Raw genomic sequence first — 19,633 nt, forward strand, 5'->3', positions numbered from 1 at the left:
CCAGTCAGCGCTTTCAAGACCAGAAATAAAACGTCGACTGTTAGATGTGTTTCCGCAATCAGGCAGCACTTCCTGAACAATTCTGAGTGTGCTAGTGGATACACTGACAACCAATTTAAGATAATCAGTCGAGTTTGTAGCATGGCTCATTGACGTTTCTGGAAGTGACTTACATTCATACATGTCCTCTGCAAACAAAAGGAATATGTTCAAACCTTGTGTCTTTTTAGAATTACACGGGAGCTTGGGGGTACTGATGATTTCCCATTGCTCTCTCCATGGATTTCTCCATGGCAACGTGCCAGCCAAACAGAATTGACTTGCCAACAAATCAGCACCCTTTTATCCTTTTGTATAAATTGTTGTGATCGTTTGAAATTTTGTGTTCTTGCATTTATCCTGATGAGTGCAAAAGGAAAATCTTCAGCAACATGTCTCCTTTCAGCAATATTAATAGATTAAAGTTGCTAGTCAAAATATAATCGCTGGGAATAAAGTGTGGGGTTTGAAGTGCTGGTGAATCTTTCAATGCAAATATTGAGGATAAATTTGAAAATTAACAAAATTGATTACACTGTTACAATAACAACTTGCTTTTATATAGCACCTATAACATAATAAAACACTCTAGGGCACTTCATAGGGGCAGGTTTTAAGCAATGTCTTAAAGGAAGAAAGAGAGGCAGAGTTGTTTAGGGAAGGAATTCCAGAGTTTCTGGATGGAAGAGTTAGATGAGCGTGGATATCTTGATGCAGAGTTGTGGGGCTGGAGGAGATTACCGAGAGAGGGAAGGGACAAGACCATGGAGAGATTTCAAAACAAGGATGGGAATTTTAAAATCCGGTAAAGTTGCCACAGTCCCCGATGACCATAGGCTGCGTGCCTCTTTGAGGGGGAGCTGACTGGTGGTGATTTAACCTGAGGATCACCACACCTCAGGCGAGGGGCAAGGTTGAGAATCCTGAATAACCTCAGCCGGCACGGGAATTGAATCCGCGCTGCTGGCCTCGCTCCGCATCACGAACAAGGGGCGGGATTTTCCGACCACCCACCGGGTCGGAGAATCGCCAGGGGGCAGCGTGAATCCCGGGCAAAATTCTCCATTAGCGGCGCGATGTCCGCCGACCGGCGCCAAAAACTGCGCAAATCAGTCCGGCATCGCGCCGCCCCAAAGGTGCGGAATCCTCCACATCTTGACCGGCCGAGCCCTAACCTTGAGGGGCTAGGCCCGCGCCGGACTGATTTCCGCCCCGCCAGCTGGCGGGAAAGGCCTTTGGTGCCCCGCCAGCTGGTGCGGAAATGACATTGCCGGGCGGCGCATGCGTGGGAGCGTCAGCGGCCGCTCACGGCATCCCCGCGCATGCGCAGTGGAGGGAGTCTCTTCCGCCTCCGCCATGGTGGAGACCGTGGTGAAGGCGGAAGGTAAAGAGTGCCCCCACGGCACAGGCCCACCCGCGGATCGGTGGGCCCCGATCGCGGGCCAGGCCACCGCGTGGGCCAGATCGCCCCGCGCGCCCCCCAGGACCCCGGAGCCCGCCCGCGCCGCCTTGTCCCGCCTGTAAGAGAGGTGGTTTAATCCACGCCGGCGGGACTGGCATTCCAGCAGCGGGACATCGGCCCATCCGGGCCGGAGAATCGCTGGGGGGGGGGCCCGCCAACCGGCGCGGCGCGATTCCCGCCCCCGCCGAATCTCCGGTGCCGGAGAATTCGGCGACTGGCGGGGGCGGGATTCACGCCAGCCCCCCGCGATTCTCCGACCCGGCGGGGGGTCGGAGAATCTCGTCCCCCGCCGGCTGCCGAATTCTCCGGCACAGGGCATTCGGCGGGGGCGGGAATCGCGCCGCGCCGGTCGGCGGCCGCTAGCAGCGCCCCCCCCCCCCCCGGCGATTCTCCGGCCCGTGATGGGCCGAGTGGCCGCCCGTTTTCAGCCGCTCTCGCCGGCATATTTTACGACAGGTACTTACCGGCGGGACCTGGCTGCGGGGATGGCCTCCGCGGTCCTTGGGGGAGCGCGGGGGGATCTGGCCCTTGGAGGTGCCCCCACCGTGACCTGGCCCGCGATTGAGCCCACCGATCCGCGGGCGGGCCTGTGCCGTGGGGGCACTCTATTCCTCCCTGCGGGCTGGTGTACCAGCCCGCGATGGCCGGCGCGGAGATGAACCCCCCCTTGCGCATGCGCCAACTCGCGCCGGCCGGCAGAGGCCCTTCAGCGCCGGTTGGCGTGGCGCCAAGCCCCTTCCGTGCCAGCCAGTGTGGAGCAAACCACTCCGGCGCCGGCCTAGCCCCTGAAGGTGCGGAGGATTCCGCTCCTTCGGGGCGGCCCGACGCCGGAATGGTTCACGCCACTCCTTCCCGCCGGAGTGGCCTTCCCCGCCGGTGAGCGGAGAATCCCGCCCCAGCTGTCTCGCCTAAAGTGAGTTAAACCGGCCCCCGGTTTGTCAGGAGATATAATTCAGGGAAGACGCGGGTAAAAGCCGCTGCGATTGTTCGAGTTTGATTGCACTGAGAATTCTAAAAATTATGGTCAGGAGCATTTTTTAAATTACTGTTTCAATATTTAGCACAATAAATACATAGAAAATTATATACACAGATGTTGAACAATGCAAATTGTGCAATATGAAAGCTAAAGACACATATTTAGTAGTTGCATTTTGTCACACTTCCTCGACAATCTATGATATATATTTAAGGTCTGTTGCCAAAAGTAACTCGGGTTGTTTGGAAACCTTATGACAAAATACATACCCAAAGTTTGGGAAGAACTGCTAAAGGTACATATTGGCACATTGACCAAGCTTCTCTGTTGGATGTTTTTGCCACGGTTTAATTATTTGTTACTCACTGTAGGGAAGATACACATTAATCAGAGGGGCTGAAAATACATGGTGATCAACCATATGACCGATGAGTGTACATTGCTATTTGGTGTAAAGCACAATACATTGTTCGTAGAACATATACTGATGCTAATCACAACCGAGAATTGGCATGGTGCAATTTTAACACAACCACCCAATTGTCTGCTCTTGGGGTTAACAACAGTACAGCCATTCAAGTGGTTTGAAATTGTGAAGTCTTTTTCAGGGAAACCACTGTTAAAAATAACCACTCAGTCCTCCAAAGGTTTTCTAACTGCTAACCGCCCTGAGTATACATTCCGCTGGTAGTTTTGTGTAGGCATTTCTGTTCTTTTTCAGCCAAGTGTCATACATCAACAGAAGCTCGTGCCCATGTTTAGGAAGCAGCCAAATCAAACTCCGAAATAATAAAATTGGGCGGGATTCTCCGACCCCCTGCCGGGCCGGAGAATCGCCGGGGGTGGGGGGGGGGGCGGGGGGGGGCGGCGTGAATCCCGCCCCGACGCCGGCTGCCGGATTCTCCGGCGCCGGTTTTTAGGCAGGAGCGGGAATCGCGTCACGCCGGTCGGGAGTCGTTGGCAGCGCCCCCCCCCCCCCCGGCGATTCTCCGCTCCGCGATGGGCCGGGTGGCCGCCCGTTTTCGGCCGGTCCCGCCGGCGGACATCAAACAAGGTCCTTACCGGCGGGACCTGGCTCGGCTGGCGGAGGCCCTGCTGCGCCAACCCCTCCGCCGCCGGCTGGCGCGGCGCCTGCACTGGCCTAGCCCCTGAAGGTGCGGAGGATCCGGACCTTCCGGGCGGCCCAACGCCGGAGTGGTTCACGCCACTCCTCGGCGCCGGTACGGCCCGCCGGATTCCGGAGAATTCCGCCCATGTGTTTCTGCTCCAATCACATTAATAAGAACATCGATGCGAGTATAAAGTAATTCCTTATTTTGTACCCGTGCAGGACCTTTACTCCCTTCCCACTAAGGATCAATAAACGTTCCTTATGAGGTGCATAGAGATGATGAAAAAGCACAGACGAGAAAGCTGCTCAGTTGCTCAGTGTGTCTGATCCAACTTCGGTAAATCGTGAAGGAACTATATGCAATAAAAATCGAAATTCCCGGGGACGCTTGGCAGGTCTGGCAGCGGCTGAGGCGAGAGAAACAGGATTAATGTTTCGGGTCGATCAGCTCTGATGAGGTGTCGTCGTTCTGAAACGTTCACTCTGTTTCCCTCTCCCCAGACGCTGCCAGACCTGCCGAGTATTTCCCGCATTTTCTTTTTTATTTCAGATTTTCAGCATTCACGGACACATGTGAAACCAGGGGCTGTTTAGCACAGGGCTAGATCGCTGGCTTTTAAAGCAGATTAAGGCAGGCCAGCAGCACGGTTCAATTCCCGTACCAGCCTCCCCGAACAGGCGCCGGAATGTGGCGACTAGGGGCTTTTCACAGTAACTTCACTCGAAGCCTAGTCGTGACAATAAGCGATTTTCATTTTTTCATTCTTCATGAGCATTTGCCTGAACGTCTCATTATTTATTAACTGTTACCATTCAACCCTTTGTTGGATGGAGTTATTTCTTCTTCATAGAACAGAATCCCCACAGTGCAGACGATGGCTATTCGAGCTATCGTGTCATACCGACCCAACGAAAGAGCGCCCTACCCAGGTCCTATCACCATAACCCTAATTTGCACATCCCTGAACACAATTTATCCTGGCCAATCCACCTAACCTGCACATCTTTGGACAGTGGGAGGAAACCGGAGCACCCGGAGGAAACCCACACAGACACGGGGAGAAAGTGCAAACTCCGCACAGACAGTGACCCAAGGTCGGAATGGAACCCAGGTCCCTAGCACTGTGAGGCAACAGTGCTAAACACTGTGCCGCCGGCTTCTTTAACTTTGGGTTGCCGGAATGCTGGTGGATCTCCATTTCCTTCTGTCACCCACTACTCTTCCAGTCCCGCTGTGTTTAATTCTCACGCCACCGCATCTTTCCATCTGACCTTCGTCCTTCCTCTTCTTCTTCCTGGCACTCCCATCTCCATCACTGACCTCACCACATTCCCTCTCTCTCTTTACACCACAGATGACCATACCATTTCAATCTCTCCTCAGCCACTTCCTTCGATGCTCCCACAGTCTTCACCGACCCCCTGATGTGCTGGTTCCTGATTTTGTCCTTTTTTTATTACTCCACACGACCACCTCAGCCTCTGCATCTCGCTAATATCCAGCCATCGTTCTCCTCGTCTTGATGTTGTCCCGGTTTCCGCACTTTATAACGAGGCTAGTCTCACAGCCGCCTTGTAAATTCTTCCTTCAGTTTCAGCAACACCTTCCTATCACGTAACACTCCACTGCACGTCTTCCAGTTACTCCAACCAGAGATTATCAGCTCCGTGAACTCCATTTCCATGCTTCCGTCCTCTGCCGTTGCTGATCGTGAAAACACTCACTTTTTCCAAGTCTTCACCCATAATCTTCCCACCTTATTCCTGATCCTCTTCCCTAGGCTCAAACTGACAGTCCATACATTCGATCCCCAAACCCTCCTCTGCCAGTGCTTTTCTTCACAAGCCTCATTGTTTTCTTTGGTTTAAATAAATTTAGAGTACCCAATTCATTTTTTTTCCAATTAAGGGACAATTTAGCGTGGCCAATCCACCTACCCGGCACATCTTTGGGTTGTGGGGGCGAAACCCACGCAGACACGGGGAGAATGTGCAAACTCCACACGGCCAGTGCTGGGATCGAACCTGGGACCTCGACGCAGGGAGGCTGCAGGGCTAACCCACTGTGCCACCCTGCTGCCTCCCTCATTGTTTTCTAACCATCCCCACCACATAGCTCAATGATATCTGCAAATACCTGTTGCATGGGCGATATTAGGGTTGAATTTCTGCACGCGTCATACACTGTAGCTTCAACAGGAGGTCCACCGGGAATTCGGTAAACACCGTTAACCCTCTTCCTCTTGAACTTTCTGTAGACTTGAGAGGTCAGAGGCTGGGAGGTACGAGGGCCGGGATTCGCACCTACCCGGCGGGGGGGGGTCCCGGCGGGATGGAGTGGCGGGAACCACTCCGGCGCGGGCCGCTCCAAAGGTGTGGATTTCTCCACACCTTTAGGGGCCAAGCCCTCATCTTGAGGGGCTAGGCCCGCAGCCGGAGTGGTTGGCGCGCCGCCGACCGGCGGGAAAGGCCTTTGGCGCCACGCCAACCGGGGCCGAAAGGACTTCGCCGGCCGGCGGAATCCCGCGCATGCGCGGGAGCGTCAGCGGCTGCTGACGTCAAGCCGCGCATGCGGAGGGGGGGGGTCTCTTCCGCGTCGGCCATGGTGAAGGCTGTGGCGGAGGCGGAGGGAAAAGAGTGCCCCCACGGCACAGGCCCGCCCGCGGATCGGTGGGCCCCGATCGCGGGCCAGGCCACCATGGGGGCACCCCCCCGGGGCCAAATCGCCCCACGCCCCGCCCCCCCCTCCCCCCCAGGACCCTGGAGCCTGCCCGCGCCGCCTAGTCCCGCCAGTAAGAGTGGTGGTTTGATTCTCGCCGGCGGGACAGGCATTCCAGCAGCGGGACTTCGGCCCATCGCGGGCCGGAGAATCGCCGGGGGGCGGGGGGGGGGCTCGCCGACCGGCCCGGCGCGATCCCGCCCCCGCCTGTTGCCGAATTCTCCGGCACCGGATATTCGGCGGGGGCGGGATTCACGTCAGCCCCCGGCGATTCCCCGACCCGGCGGTGGGTCGGAGAATCCCGCCCGAGGTGTGTAACTCACCTGCTGACTCCCCAAAGCCTGTCTGGCATCTAGAAAGCTCAAGTCAGGAATATGGTGGGATATTCTTTACTTGCCTGAGTGAATGTAGATCCAACAACGCTCAGGAACCTCGACATCATCCAGGGCTAAACGGGCCATCCTCCTGTGTTTGCCACACCAATGTTAATCATCTGCTCCCTGCACAGTGGCAGCAGAGTGCACCATTTACAAGATGCACCGCAGAGAGTTACCAAAGTTCCCGTTACTCCACCACTTAGAAGGGCAAGAGCAGTCTGGGAACACCATCACTTATTTGGCCCCCTCCAAGCCAAACGCCACCTCGATTGGAAATATAACACCCGTTCCTTCACTGGGCCAGATTCCTGTAACTCCCTCCCAAACAGCACGGTAGGTGTACCTACACCACATGGACTGTAGTGGTTGGAGATGGCGGTTCTCCCACCACCTTCTCAAGGGGCAATTCGGGATGGGCAGCAAATGTTGGCCTGTGATGCTCACATCCTGTGAACGAACTAAGTAGAAAACTCGGGGAGGCCATCAGGAAATTCAATCTCATCATATGGTACTTTATTTTATATTTTACCTCTTTGCACCTTTAACAATGATGATATTCAGGAACCTGTCATCTACATGCCTCCAATGTGTATATGTTTAGTAATCTATCTGCTTGCATTCCTAGGGACTGATTGGGAACCGTGGAGAACCAGGACTGAAAGGTGATAAGGTGATCTGAATACCTCCTTTTTGCACTGTGATGTGATATTAATACTTCCTTCCAGCACTTGAGTTTAATATTCCCTTTTTGCACTGTGACATAATATTAATCTTTTCAAAGCACTGTTTATATTACTGTCTAGTAATACTCTCTTATTGCACTGTATTAGTAAAGCACTTCCTTATAACAGAGTATGTTGCACTAAATTAGAAACACCACACCATTGGCTTAATATTAATTCTCACTGGAGCATGGAGTTTAATCCTTCATCAATAGCTGTGATTTAACTTTGATACTTTTAAGCACTAAGTTTCATAACTTTTTTACAAAACACTATTTAATGCTCGTCTTTTGCATTGTAGTGTAGCTCTATCATTTGTCCGGATGAATTATTCCTCCTTAGTAGCCCATGGTTCAAATTTCCATCATTCTTATTACTCCTGCTTAAGTATATTTTGCCTCACCACTATACCAAAGGAGCCTCACTCGGAGCTTGCCGATCCCACGCTTCTTTTGCCATTCATAAAACAGCCTGTACGTGGTATCTTGAGTGAGGAGCCGATTGCACAGCAAACACTATGCTTTGTAGGCGGGGCAATGTCTGGGTGCGATAGCCAGGAAACGGCTGTATCAGTGAGAGAACAAGGTCATGCTGCATCCTTTCCTCCGCGTTATAATTTGCTGCTCATTTACTGAGTGACGGAGGAATCTGGAGCCAGTGTTTCCTTACCACAGGTTAATCCACTAAGCCCAAAGATGTGCGGGTTAGGTGGATTGACCATGCTAAATTGCCCTTAGTGTCCAAAAAGGGTAGGTGGGGCTACAGGGTTCCAGGATAAAGGGGACAGGGTGGAGGTGTGGGGCTTAGGTGGGGTGTCTTTCCAAGGGCCGGTGCAGACTCGACGGGCCGAATGGCCTCCTCCTGCACTGTAAATTCTATGACAACACAGGCACAGACTCCCCTTTCCTTTTCCGCCCACAGGTGGAAACCAGTTCTTATATACACTTAAGAATAATGCCCTGAACTTTTCCCAGTTAGTAACAGCTCCTCTCACTTATGACAAGAGCACCACCCACCCGGAATACTGTGAACAGGTTTGGTCCCCTTATCTGAGGAAACATATACTAAGTTGATCCCGGGTATGGAAGGATTATGTTATGTTAGGGGCTGTTTAGCACAGGGCTAAATCGCTGGCTTTGAAAGCAGACCAAGGCAAGCCAGCAGCACGGTTCAATTCCCGTAACAGCCTCCCCGAACAGGCGCCGGAATGTGGCGACTAGGGGCTTTTCACAGTAACTTCATTTGAAGCCTACTTGTGACAATAAGCGATTTTCATTTCATGAGGAGAGGTTGAGTAGATTGGGCCTGTGCTCATCGGAGTTTAGAAGAATGAGAGGTGACTTTATTGAGACATATAGGATTCTCAGGAGGCTTCACAAAAGGTAGATGCTGAGCGCAAAGAGAAAATGCTGGAAAATCTCAGCAGGTCTGGCAGCATCTGTAGGGAGAGAAAAGAGCTAATGTTTCTGTTTTGTTATGCTCTTGACGTAGCAGAAGCTGCTTCCTTGTACACTCTGACAAAGGAAGGTTCAGACTTGGAGATAGCTTTAACACGTTTATTAAACTGTTAACGATTCCCCTACTTGGATTCGACTCTCCTGTTAATCCTGCTATAGCTACTCAGACTAACTAACCAGTCTGCTACAATCCACGTGGTGGGTGTGATGTGTTTCAATCAACCCTGTCTGTACTCACTAAGTGTCTCCACTGGAAAGAGAAAGATCATGTGTGCTGTGTCCTTATATATGGGTAGCCCCCTTGTGGTAGTGTCACCTCTGTGTGTGTCTTGACTGCCCATTGGTTGTGTCCTTTCTTATTGTCCCATTGGCTGTATGTCTGCATGTCATTATGTCTCTGGTGCTCCCTCTAGTGTCTAGCTAGGTGTAGTGTATGTACATTAACCACTTGTGTATTTAGTGTCCTAAAGTGTCTACATTAACCACCTGTGTATTTACAGTGATGCATATCACCACAGTTTTGAGTCCAGATGACCTTTTGTCAAAGTAGATGCTGAGAGGTTGTTCCCCCTTGTGTGAGAGTCCAGGATTAAAGGGCATAATCTCACAATAAGGGGGCGCCCATTTAAGACAGGGATGAGGAGGATTTCTTCTCTCAGAGGGTAGTAAATCTGTGGAATTCTTTACCGCAGAGAGCTGGAGAGGCTGGGTCGTTAACTATGTTCACGGTTGAGATAGACGGATTTTTAATCAGTCCGGGAATCAAGGATTTGGGGGATAAGGCCAGGAAGTGGCGTTGAGGATTAGCATATCAGATCAGTCATGATCTCATTGAATGGTGGAGCAGACTCGATGGGCCGAGTGGCCTAATTCTGCTCCAATACTTCATGGTCTTATGGCTTCACTGTGACAGGATTGCAACATTAACAACAGGGTGCTGTAAAATAGGTTTCTGGGGGTTTTGAATGATGTCGAGGCATCAACCTTGGCACTGTGACACTGCAGTCTGCAGCTGCTTAATCATCAGGGAGCTCCTGCTTATTTTGTAGCTGGCCTCCGTATCTAGAAGTTGTTCAGCTTGTTCACCCCCCGCTGATGTGGCTGGAGCTGCAACTCGCCCCAACGCTCTAATGTGCGTGGTAGTGGCTCCCAATGAGTTAAGTATTTTCAAACATTCCCTGCTCTTTCTCTCACTGCGGGACTGTCTCTGAGTCTCTACTCGAATGACCCTGACTGCACGGCCAAACTTTTAAACTCAACATGTCGGAAATTTAGTGAAATAAAATTGCAAACTCCTCTTCTGTGGCAAAGCAGGATCAGTGTTTTGTGTCAGGGTTTAAGCTGTCAAAGTATCCTTGTTACTTGGCACAAATGTCTACCTTGGACTGAAATATACCTTAAATATATATATATGCAAATGTGTATATATACATATATATTCAGATATCACTAAATAGGCAGCTTTAATCATGGCCCACCCTCACAATTGTTCATCCTCACACTTGTTTCATTTCTTGTTTCTATAATATGATTGTTGATACTGCTTCTTTACCATTCTTTTGCAAGATAAGCATGTACCTCTGCATTAATTTCTTCCCGGGCAAAGGAATTAGCACTGCAATTTTTATTGAAGGAATCTACGTCACGTTGCCCACCCTGGGATTATGATATATAAATAACCACACTTATTTAGCCTCTAAAGTATCATGAAAAAATATCATTAGGATTGCATATTTGCAGCCTATTTAAACAATATAGTTGTTAACGAAATATTTTGCACACATGTTATTCTAAAAATAGTGAACTATCTCCGCCGTAAACAGATGTTTTTCATCAATATTTTGTGCGCTGAAAACATATTTGTTTTTGCTCTGTGAAAATGTAATTTAATTCTCGCACCAGCCCAGTAGGCGAAGACAGGCTAATTTTCCCAATTCCAATTCTCTTCCCACACCTGGAAATACACAATGGCCGACTGCCGTCTGTTTCCATGGCTAGTAATTTCCGGAACAGGTCGCTAGTCCATCGCCAAGGGCTTCTTGCTAGAGGGACGCCACTCCACATCAAGCTCGGTTGACCAGGAGTCTCTCCTCTTACCGCCAGCCATTGGCGTGCTGGAAGGATTTGAGGGTTGACGCACTTAACCTGCTTGACCACGCTATGTCGGCACTTTCCTTGGCCATCGAGTCGTAGGGTCGGAATTGAACCTGGACCTTCATCTCAGAGACTGAGACGTTGCTCACGGCGTCACAAGACCTCCCCAAGCTGTGTTTGGCGCAGCAAGTATGTATTAATGCTTCCCAGAGCAGCTAAAAATATTTACACCACTCTCACCAAGCTTCCATGGCCACACCATTTCCTTTCTCCAGCTTGTAAAATAAATTATTATTGGTAATAAGTTATTCTTGTTGTATTCATGCAATATCTTTGAATTTAATTAGCCTATATTTAGCAAAATTATTCATGTTTTTTATTAAACAACCATGATTAACTTCTAATTTTAAGGAAAGTAATTTTGTACGACTGATACTGAACTAATAATGAGCTTACAAATTGTCCTGGTCAGCCTCGCCTCAGCACGTTCACGGAGATTTCTCCTGTTCAACATTTCAACCAAGATTTTAATAATCTGCTTGTTGAATGCTGAACTAGCTAAATGTACAGTAATATCCCAATGAGTTGACTCCCAGAGAATCCACCCACAAATTTCTTTTGAGTTGAACTTCAAGATAGCCGCGGGACTGCGTCTCCATGGAAACCGATCTGCCCCACAAACACAGCAGTGAGAAACAGCAGGGGGCAGGGTTTCCGGCCCTATCTGCCAGTGGGTTATCTGGACCCGCCAAAGACCATCTCCTGCGGTGGGTTCCCCGCTGGCGGGTCGGGCGAGGTATGCAAAACGCCAGACACTTCCACGGGACTGGAAGATCCCGATCGGCGTCAAATATCAAATGAAAACACAGCAGAGCAGTAAATGTGCCAAAATTAGGCTTTAAATTTGTTCGCACGGAGACCTGACCTTATTAAAGACTGGGGCCTTTCATTGAAAAATGTTGGGAGTTAGTTCCGGGAAGACTCCATGACCTTCCTCTGCTTAGCGTGCTGTCGTCTGACACCCGCGATGCAGTCGAACACCTTGTTAGTGTTTTCAGGCTGTAGTGCAACATCCTGGAACACCTCTACAGCCTTTGTGGCAGAGGCTAGGGAACCAGGCGGGTGGGCAGGAATCCATCACACGTTTTGCATGTCCTTCCACAGAGAAATATCGAGTCCATAGATAACATGCCCGGTGCTGCATGATCTTGCACTCTTGCATGGTCTAACTCCACTCTAATTGGTCGGCACGGTCCTATGACAAGCTTAAGTTTGGCTAGTCCAGTGCGGAATTTTGGTTCATCGCAGCCATCGTCCTATGGGATTTGCGGGAATGGTTGGTGACTACAACATGACTGGAATTTCGTGTCACCGAAGTTTGACACAATTGCAATTTCAGTGAATGTATTTCCTCACATGGCAATCAGAGCAATTCTTTCCCCAGCGTTTCTGATGGTGTTTATTAGTGACCTGCATGTTCCCAAAGCTTAAATGAAGTAATAGATCTCAGTTATATTCCGCCCCTCGACTGTTTCCCATACATTACCATTTATTATAGAAACTGCCCAATTTTCACTGAAAATCCATCCCTCCCTTACGGTGAAAGACCAACTCACAAGGCCAATTTAGTGAACCTTTTTAAAATGTTCGTGCAAGAAAGGATTGTCAGAACAGTTAGGCTTAATTTTCAAAACTTGTAGAAGACAAAAGAGCCATTCACTTTCAGGTCAAGGCCCGTCATGAGATGTACTCCTGTTCAGAGGCCCTCTTCAGCCTTCAGCCTGAAGACCCAATGGCCGATTGTGTGGTAATATAATGTAAGCCCAGATCTCAAATCCATCAGTTCCCCGTCAGTTCTATTGATTTGGAATAGTGGGGGGTCTCACATTTGGGAAGGTGAGTAAATATTTGCAAAACAGTCTCATTGTTGATTAAGGTGAATAGATCCGCTCGGTTTTATCCAGTTTGTCAGCAGGATTGGTGAGGTGAAGAATCTATTTAGAGGAAGCCTGTAGAAAAAGTCGAGCACGCATAATTGCTACTCAAAATGGTCCAAAACATTTGTGAAATAACATTTTATTTTGCTTGCCTTATATTTTGCAGGTAAGGTAAAACACGTAATATGTTTTAAGCATAATTCATTTCAGAGAGTGTTTTATTAATTGTAATGCTTTTTTTTCTGACTACATCTCTGCACAATACCAAGTGATATAGAAGAGTATGAGGCACTGTTGTGATTTCATTGCCGTATTGGGCCGTGACTCTTCAGCACTTTGCATTGTCAATAGCAATGAGGCAATGCTCTAATTCTGTCTTGTCACAGCTAGAAACAATACTCTAACACTGGTGGTTTACAGTGGGTCTGCAGTATTGGACTGTACCAAATGCTGCACTGTTACACTCCATTTAGAGTCCCGGAACAGTGTGCTAAAGTGAGTCCCAACATTTTGGAATATTGCAGCAGAGTATCTTTTCTTTATTCATGGGATGTGGGCCAGCATTTATTGCCCATCCCATCCCTTACGGGTCACCCACCCCGGAGTCACATGTAAGTCAGACCAGGTAAGGACGGCAAATGTTTTTTTTTACGGCAATTGATAATGGTTTCATTGTAATCGTTAGGCTTTTTAATTCCAGATTTTTAAAATCGAATTCAAATCTCACCATCTGCCGTGGTGGGATTTGAACCCAGGTCCGACAGAGCAGTACCCTGGGGCTCTTGGTTACGAGTCCAGCGAGAATACCACTATGCCACTGCCTCCGCACTGTTGGCCTGTGCAGTGTGCGCAGAATGACAAGTTACGCCCAGCAGGACTGTTCTGTCCATTATATTGAAATTGTTGAGGCAATGTTAGGCGTCTGTTTTACTGTGTGTTAAGAGGGATGACGTAATGCTCTAACACTCTGCTGTCTTGCACTGAGTTTAGGGTGACGAGGGCATACCGGGAATACCAGGAGAAACGGGTTTCCCTGGCGATAAGGTGAGTTTTTTTGACAGTCTCGCAAGTGTGAACTTTTAAAAATTCAACCGATTTAATTTCCAACTTTTAACCCGGTGTTAAATAACACATGGTGATTTCAGTAAAGGTTTTTGAACGGTGCGAAACGTGGCTTATTTCTGATCATCTTTCAAGCACATTTCTTTCCCTTACAAATAAATCCTGGTGCCATTTTCGTGGTGCGTCGGAATAATTAATCTAAAGCGCAAGAAAGAAAAGGCTGAGCAAGTGTTTGTTCCTCATTTATACAGCCACTTAATGCCCACAGTTTCTGACTTTCTTTCCTTTAACAGTTTCTGATCTTGACAGATGTACCAAGATTACAGTTGGGATGTGTTTTTGTTTCTGCCAGTTTTTGATCTTTCGAATCTGAAATGTTACTTTTATCTTCCATTAAAAACATTTAAGTCGAGGTGAAGGTGGGGCAACACCGCACTGTGCATTGGGGAAAAATGACGAGCTTCCCTCCATCGTTAGAAAGGCAATGCTCATCTCTTTGGTGTCATGCACAGTCAAGGCTGGTATCGGGCAAGGTCTTCATGATTGGGAGATTGAAGGAAAATAAGGCGGAGGAACAGGAGGAGGATATTTAGTCCTTCCAGACTGTTCCGCCATTCTTAAGGCCCGGGTTGATCTGTAACCTAACTCTGCATGTCTACGATGACATGGCGGCACAGTGGATAGCACTGCTGCCTGTGGCGCTGAGGACCAGGGTTCGAATCCCGGCCCTGGGTCACTGTCCGTGTGGAGTTTACACATTCTCCCCGTGTTTGCGTGGGTTTTGCCCCCACAACCCAAAGATGTGCAGTGGAGGTGGATTGGCCATGCTAAATTGCCCCGTAATTGGAAAAAGCAATTGGGTACCCTAAATTTAAAAAAAAAAAATCCTTCAACATTAAATACAACTAACAATTGATTGAGAGACAATTACTGTTTGTGGAAGAATGTTCCAAACTTCTACCACTCTTTGTGTGGAGCAGTGTTTGGCCTGGTTCTAATTTTCAGACTGTGTCTTTTCATCCCAGACTCCCTCCCCAACCAACGGAAGTACATTCTCCTGATCTCACTGCCTTGTTCCATTAAATTTCTCGAAAACTTAATTGACAATCAAATCACTCCTCAGCCACCTGAATTCCAGGCAATACAACCCGAGTTGGTGTGATCTCACTTTTTCATGCTGAACATCTTAGTTACGCAAAAAGCGCCGACCACCAGGAAGTTCAAATAGACCCGGCGGGGCGGGGGGTCCGGGCGGGGGGTCCCGGCAGGATGGAGTGGCGGGAACCACTCCGGCGTCGGCCGCCCCAAAGGGGCGGATTTCTCCGCATCTGTCAGGGTCAAGCCCTCACCTTGAGGGGCTAGGCCCGCGCCGGAGTGGTTGTCGCGCTGCCGGCCGGCGGGAAAGGCCTTTGGCGCCACGCCATCCGGGGCCAAAGGGACTGCGCCGGGCGGCGGACGTCGGCGCATGCGCGGGAGCGTCAGCAGCTGCTGCCATCATCCCCGTGCATGCGCAGGGGGGGGGTGGGGGGTGTCACTTCCACATCGGCCATCATGTGGCCGAGGCGGAAGGAAAAGAGTGCCCCCATGGCACAGGCCCGCCTGGTGGGCCCCGATCGCGAGCCAGGCCACCGTGGGGGTACCCCCCCCCAGGACCCCGGAGTCCGCCCGCGCCGCCAGTCCCGCCGGTAAAGTAAGTGGTTTGGTTCACGCCGGCAGGACTAGCATGACAGCAGCGAGACTTCGGCCCATCGCGGGCCGGAGAATCGCCGGGGGGGGGGGGCCCGCCGACCGGCGCGATTCCCGCCCCCGCCGAATTTTCGTTGCCGGAGAATTCGGAGGCCGGCGGGTGCGGGATTCACGCCGCCCCCCGGCGATTCTCCGACCCGGCGGGGTGTCGGAAAATCCCGCCCAAGGTGATCAATGTCAGAAATTCGGAATCAAGAGAGTGGATATTGGCTCTGGTGTGAAATAGCTAAGAGTCAATCAGCAGGCCATTTTATCTATCAAGTGAATTGCCAAGTCATTGTGGCTCGTTTAATCCAAAATCTACCTCAAGTTACGTTTGAAATTGTTCTTGAAATGCAGGTATCTCCGGTTAGGCCCATCCTCGAGCCATCCTGAAATGCTGGAGGTGACCCTTTGAACTGGAAGTGCTTGTGATGTCAGTACTCCCCATGGCAATGTTGGGTAACGAATTCCTAGAAATTAGGCCAGTGGTGATGAAGGAGCGATGATTTATGTCCAACGTAAGATGGTATCTGGAAAACTGGGGAGTGGCATTGTTGCCACAATGTTCCTGCTCTTGCTCTACTTGAGGCCGCAAAAGAGGGAGGTGTTAGCGAGGGGACCTTGCTGAGCTGCCGTGCCACATCCTCTGTAGATTGCACATGCTGCAGCCCCAATGCGCCAGTATTGGAATGATTGTAAGTCTAGTGTCCAGAAAACATCCAAACAAGAGATGACTATTCCGTCACACTCCTGACTTGGGCCCTGTAGATGGTGGAAAAGCTTTTGGGGTGAGTCGGGAGGTGAGTCACTAGGTGTGGAGTTCAAACCACAGCTTGATCTTGTAGCCGCAAGGTTGATATGACTGAACCAGTTCAATTTCAGCTCAATGCCAACTGCCAAGATGTTCATGGTGGAGAACTTGGCAATGGCTTCCTCTGGTTTGTGATGGTCATTATCTGACACTTCAGTGACACAAACTCCAGCACCTGCCATAGACGATCCATTAGCTCCCAAGGGCATCACCGTCCAGTGGACCCTGCCCATGAGGGATGGGCGACTGTAGAAACCTCCAGTCAGAACCGCCAGTGATGTAGAGAACAAGGGAGGGGACAACCAGGCGGGAGACCAGAGGCCCTGCCTCACCAGGGAGACGGTGCGGTACCTGGGCCACATTCTTTTCAACTTGGTGCCACGTGGAGGTGGGGACACCTGCTCCCTGTGGCCGTGAACGTCATGGTAGCCCTCAACGTCTAGGCGACGGATTCGTTCCAGCTGACCTCTGGCATTTCACAGTCATCCGCCCATCAATGTATCCATGAGGTAATGGATGCACTCAATGTTAGGGCATTGGACTTCATTTATTTCAACCTGGACCAGGCCCAGCAGGACGAGAGGGCTGCGGGATTCAGCACCGGGTCTACCACAGGTGCAAGGGTCGACCGGCTGCACCCATGTCACTCTATGCACCCATGGCATCAGGGTGTCCCCTTCAAGATCAGGAAGGGGTTCCACTCCCTCAATGTCCAGCTGATGTATGGACACCAATGAGGTTAATGCACATTTGTGCATGTTTTCCAGGGAGCGTGCACTTCATCCTTGGGCAGTCGCATATTCTCGGAATTTTCAAGGTTCACTCCAGGCTACAGGGATGGCTTGTTGGAGATAAAGGTTATTAGCTAACGTCTTGGCTGATGACGTCAGTGCGAAGGCCTGAGACCAAAGCAGACAATGAGGCTCAGAATGTGATAGAGCGGCACTTCGGCCTCCTCAAGATACGTCTCTGCTTCCTTGACAGGTTCGGTGGGGCCCGACAATACTGTCGCCAGAGAGTCTCTCACATCTTGGTGGTCTACTGTGCCCGACATAACCTGGTTCTGTAGCGGGGCAATGACCTTACAGAAGACCTGAAGGAGCGGAGTGTCTCCCCGGATGAGGAGGAAGTTCAGGAGGGAGGAAAGCAGTGTTCTCCCAATAGCTGATTGAGATCGACAGGTTGATCCTCGGGTCTCGAACAATCGATTGTCATTGCCTGCCGAATCACGCCAAACTGCACGAGACTCGGGATTCTGGCAATGATGAGCCAATCAGCTCATTGCCTGTCGAACAATGCCAAAAATCCACGGCACTCGGGGAGTGAGATCCTCACAGGCGCCAACACTTGGAATAAGCTGGTTGAAGCCAGGGAACTCCAAGGGGGCAAAATCCGACCATTTCCACCAGGAATGGGAAAACTAATTTCTTTTTATGAATGTCAAAGGCAAGACCATTTGCCTCATTTGTCAGTAGATTGTAGCCTTGAGTAAAAAAGGTAACTTGGGACAGCCACACAGGGCTAAACCGCTGGCTTTGAAAGCAGGCCAAGGCAGGCCAGCAGCACGGTTCAATTCCCGTACCAGCCTCCCCGAACAGGCGCCGGAATGTGGCGACTAGGGGCTTTTCACAGTAACTTTTTTTGAAGCCTACTTGTGACTATAAGCGATTTTCATTTCATGTCATTTTTCATCACAAGACAATGCATTGCAGAAATGTCAACCAAATTTCCCATTAAACGGCGTGATTTGGACGAAGGAAGTTGTGGAGTTAAAGGGAATTGTGGGAGCTCAGCAGTCACTCTTTTCAAAACAGGTGACTAAAGGCAAGGGGGGCAAAGAGGCGGGTTTTCGCATTAGCCATCTGCTGGCGATACATAAACCGTTCACCGATGGCCAAGTTATCAAGGAGGCTGCGACGGTTACTGCCCCCACTTTGGCCAAAGATATGAAAAACAAAGATGAAATTATGACAGCCATCAAGAGATTGCCACTTGGCGCTTTAACAGTAGCCAGAAGGGGGGAATTATTGTCCGAGGACCTGTCTCAGCAAATACACCAAGACTTATCCGGATGTGAATGTTTCTCACTGCAGTTTGATGAATCAGCAATCGAGACGGATCTGGTCCAGCTGATTGTTTTCGTCCGCATGGTATTCGACGAGTCAGCACAAAGGAGGACTTTCTTACTCTTAATTCCACTCAAAGAGAGGGCAAGAGGTGAGGATGTCTGCAACGAATTCAAAAGGTATGTGCGAGTGAGCAAAACATTCCGATCAAGAAACTGTTTTCAATCCCAATGCCAACCGATGGTGCACCGTCAATGCTGGCCATCAATGCAGGATTCGTGGCGCTTCACAGCAATGATCCTGAATCCCCCCCCCCTCCCTTGTCGGTGACCACTGTGTTATCAACAAGGGCTAGCGAGCAAGATTGTTGGCTTTTCTCACGTCATGACGGTTGTCGTCAAAGATGGCAAACCCGGTCGAGGAAAAGTCCTCCAAAGATTTTCAGACCTGCTCCCTGAAATTGTCCCCTTTCTTAAACCAAGAAATGAGGTGTACGGCGAGCTGTCAGACGATGCGCGGTTGCCAGACTTGGCGTCTCTTACGGACATAAGTGAAAAATTGACTGCGTTGAATCGCAAACTGCTAGGGAGGGGCAGAGACTTGTCACACACGATCAGCGCAGTGGATGCGTCCCCCCAGTTAAAGAACACTTCAACTGAGCGCTTCCCAAATCTGGAGAAAATCCAACAACAGGTCAAACAGAAAGGGTTCCATCCAAACGACTTCTGTGGCCACCGGAGTTAATTGCAACAGGAGTTCAACAGGCGATTTCAGGAGTTGGACGAGGTGGAACAAACCACCATGCTTGTCTCAAATACCTTTTCTTCAAGCGGACTTTGGAGAAGCGACAGCACAGTTTCAGCAGCTGTTTGAACAAAGCAGTGGACTTGGCGTAGAAATCATCACCATGCAAACTAACAGAGCTGAAAGCTAAGTCAAGGGATAAAGACTTCTGGGGACTTGTAAACAGAGGCATTCCCTCTTCTGCTATCCTGCATGCTCAAGGCGAAGGCGCACTCTGGTTCCACGTGCCTCTGTGAGACGGCTTTATTCTCAGATGAAAATCATC

The 19,633-nt window shown here is 50.1% G+C and overlaps 1 protein-coding gene across 1 annotated transcript in view; it reads left to right on the plus strand.

Annotated features, from left to right (window-relative positions):
- Window positions 1–19,633, plus strand: part of col27a1b (collagen, type XXVII, alpha 1b) — a 699,034-nt gene that overhangs the window by 304,223 nt on the left and 375,178 nt on the right. Inside the window, exons 15-16 of the mRNA XM_072487808.1 lie at window positions 7,313–7,357; window positions 13,888–13,941. Of these exons, the coding sequence (XP_072343909.1) occupies window positions 7,313–7,357; window positions 13,888–13,941 (99 nt within the window). The remainder of the gene's footprint in view (window positions 1–7,312; window positions 7,358–13,887; window positions 13,942–19,633) is intronic.

Source organism: Scyliorhinus torazame, chromosome 22 (genome assembly GCF_047496885.1).
Source record: "Scyliorhinus torazame isolate Kashiwa2021f chromosome 22, sScyTor2.1, whole genome shotgun sequence".
Classification (NCBI taxonomy): domain Eukaryota; kingdom Metazoa; phylum Chordata; class Chondrichthyes; order Carcharhiniformes; family Scyliorhinidae; genus Scyliorhinus; species Scyliorhinus torazame.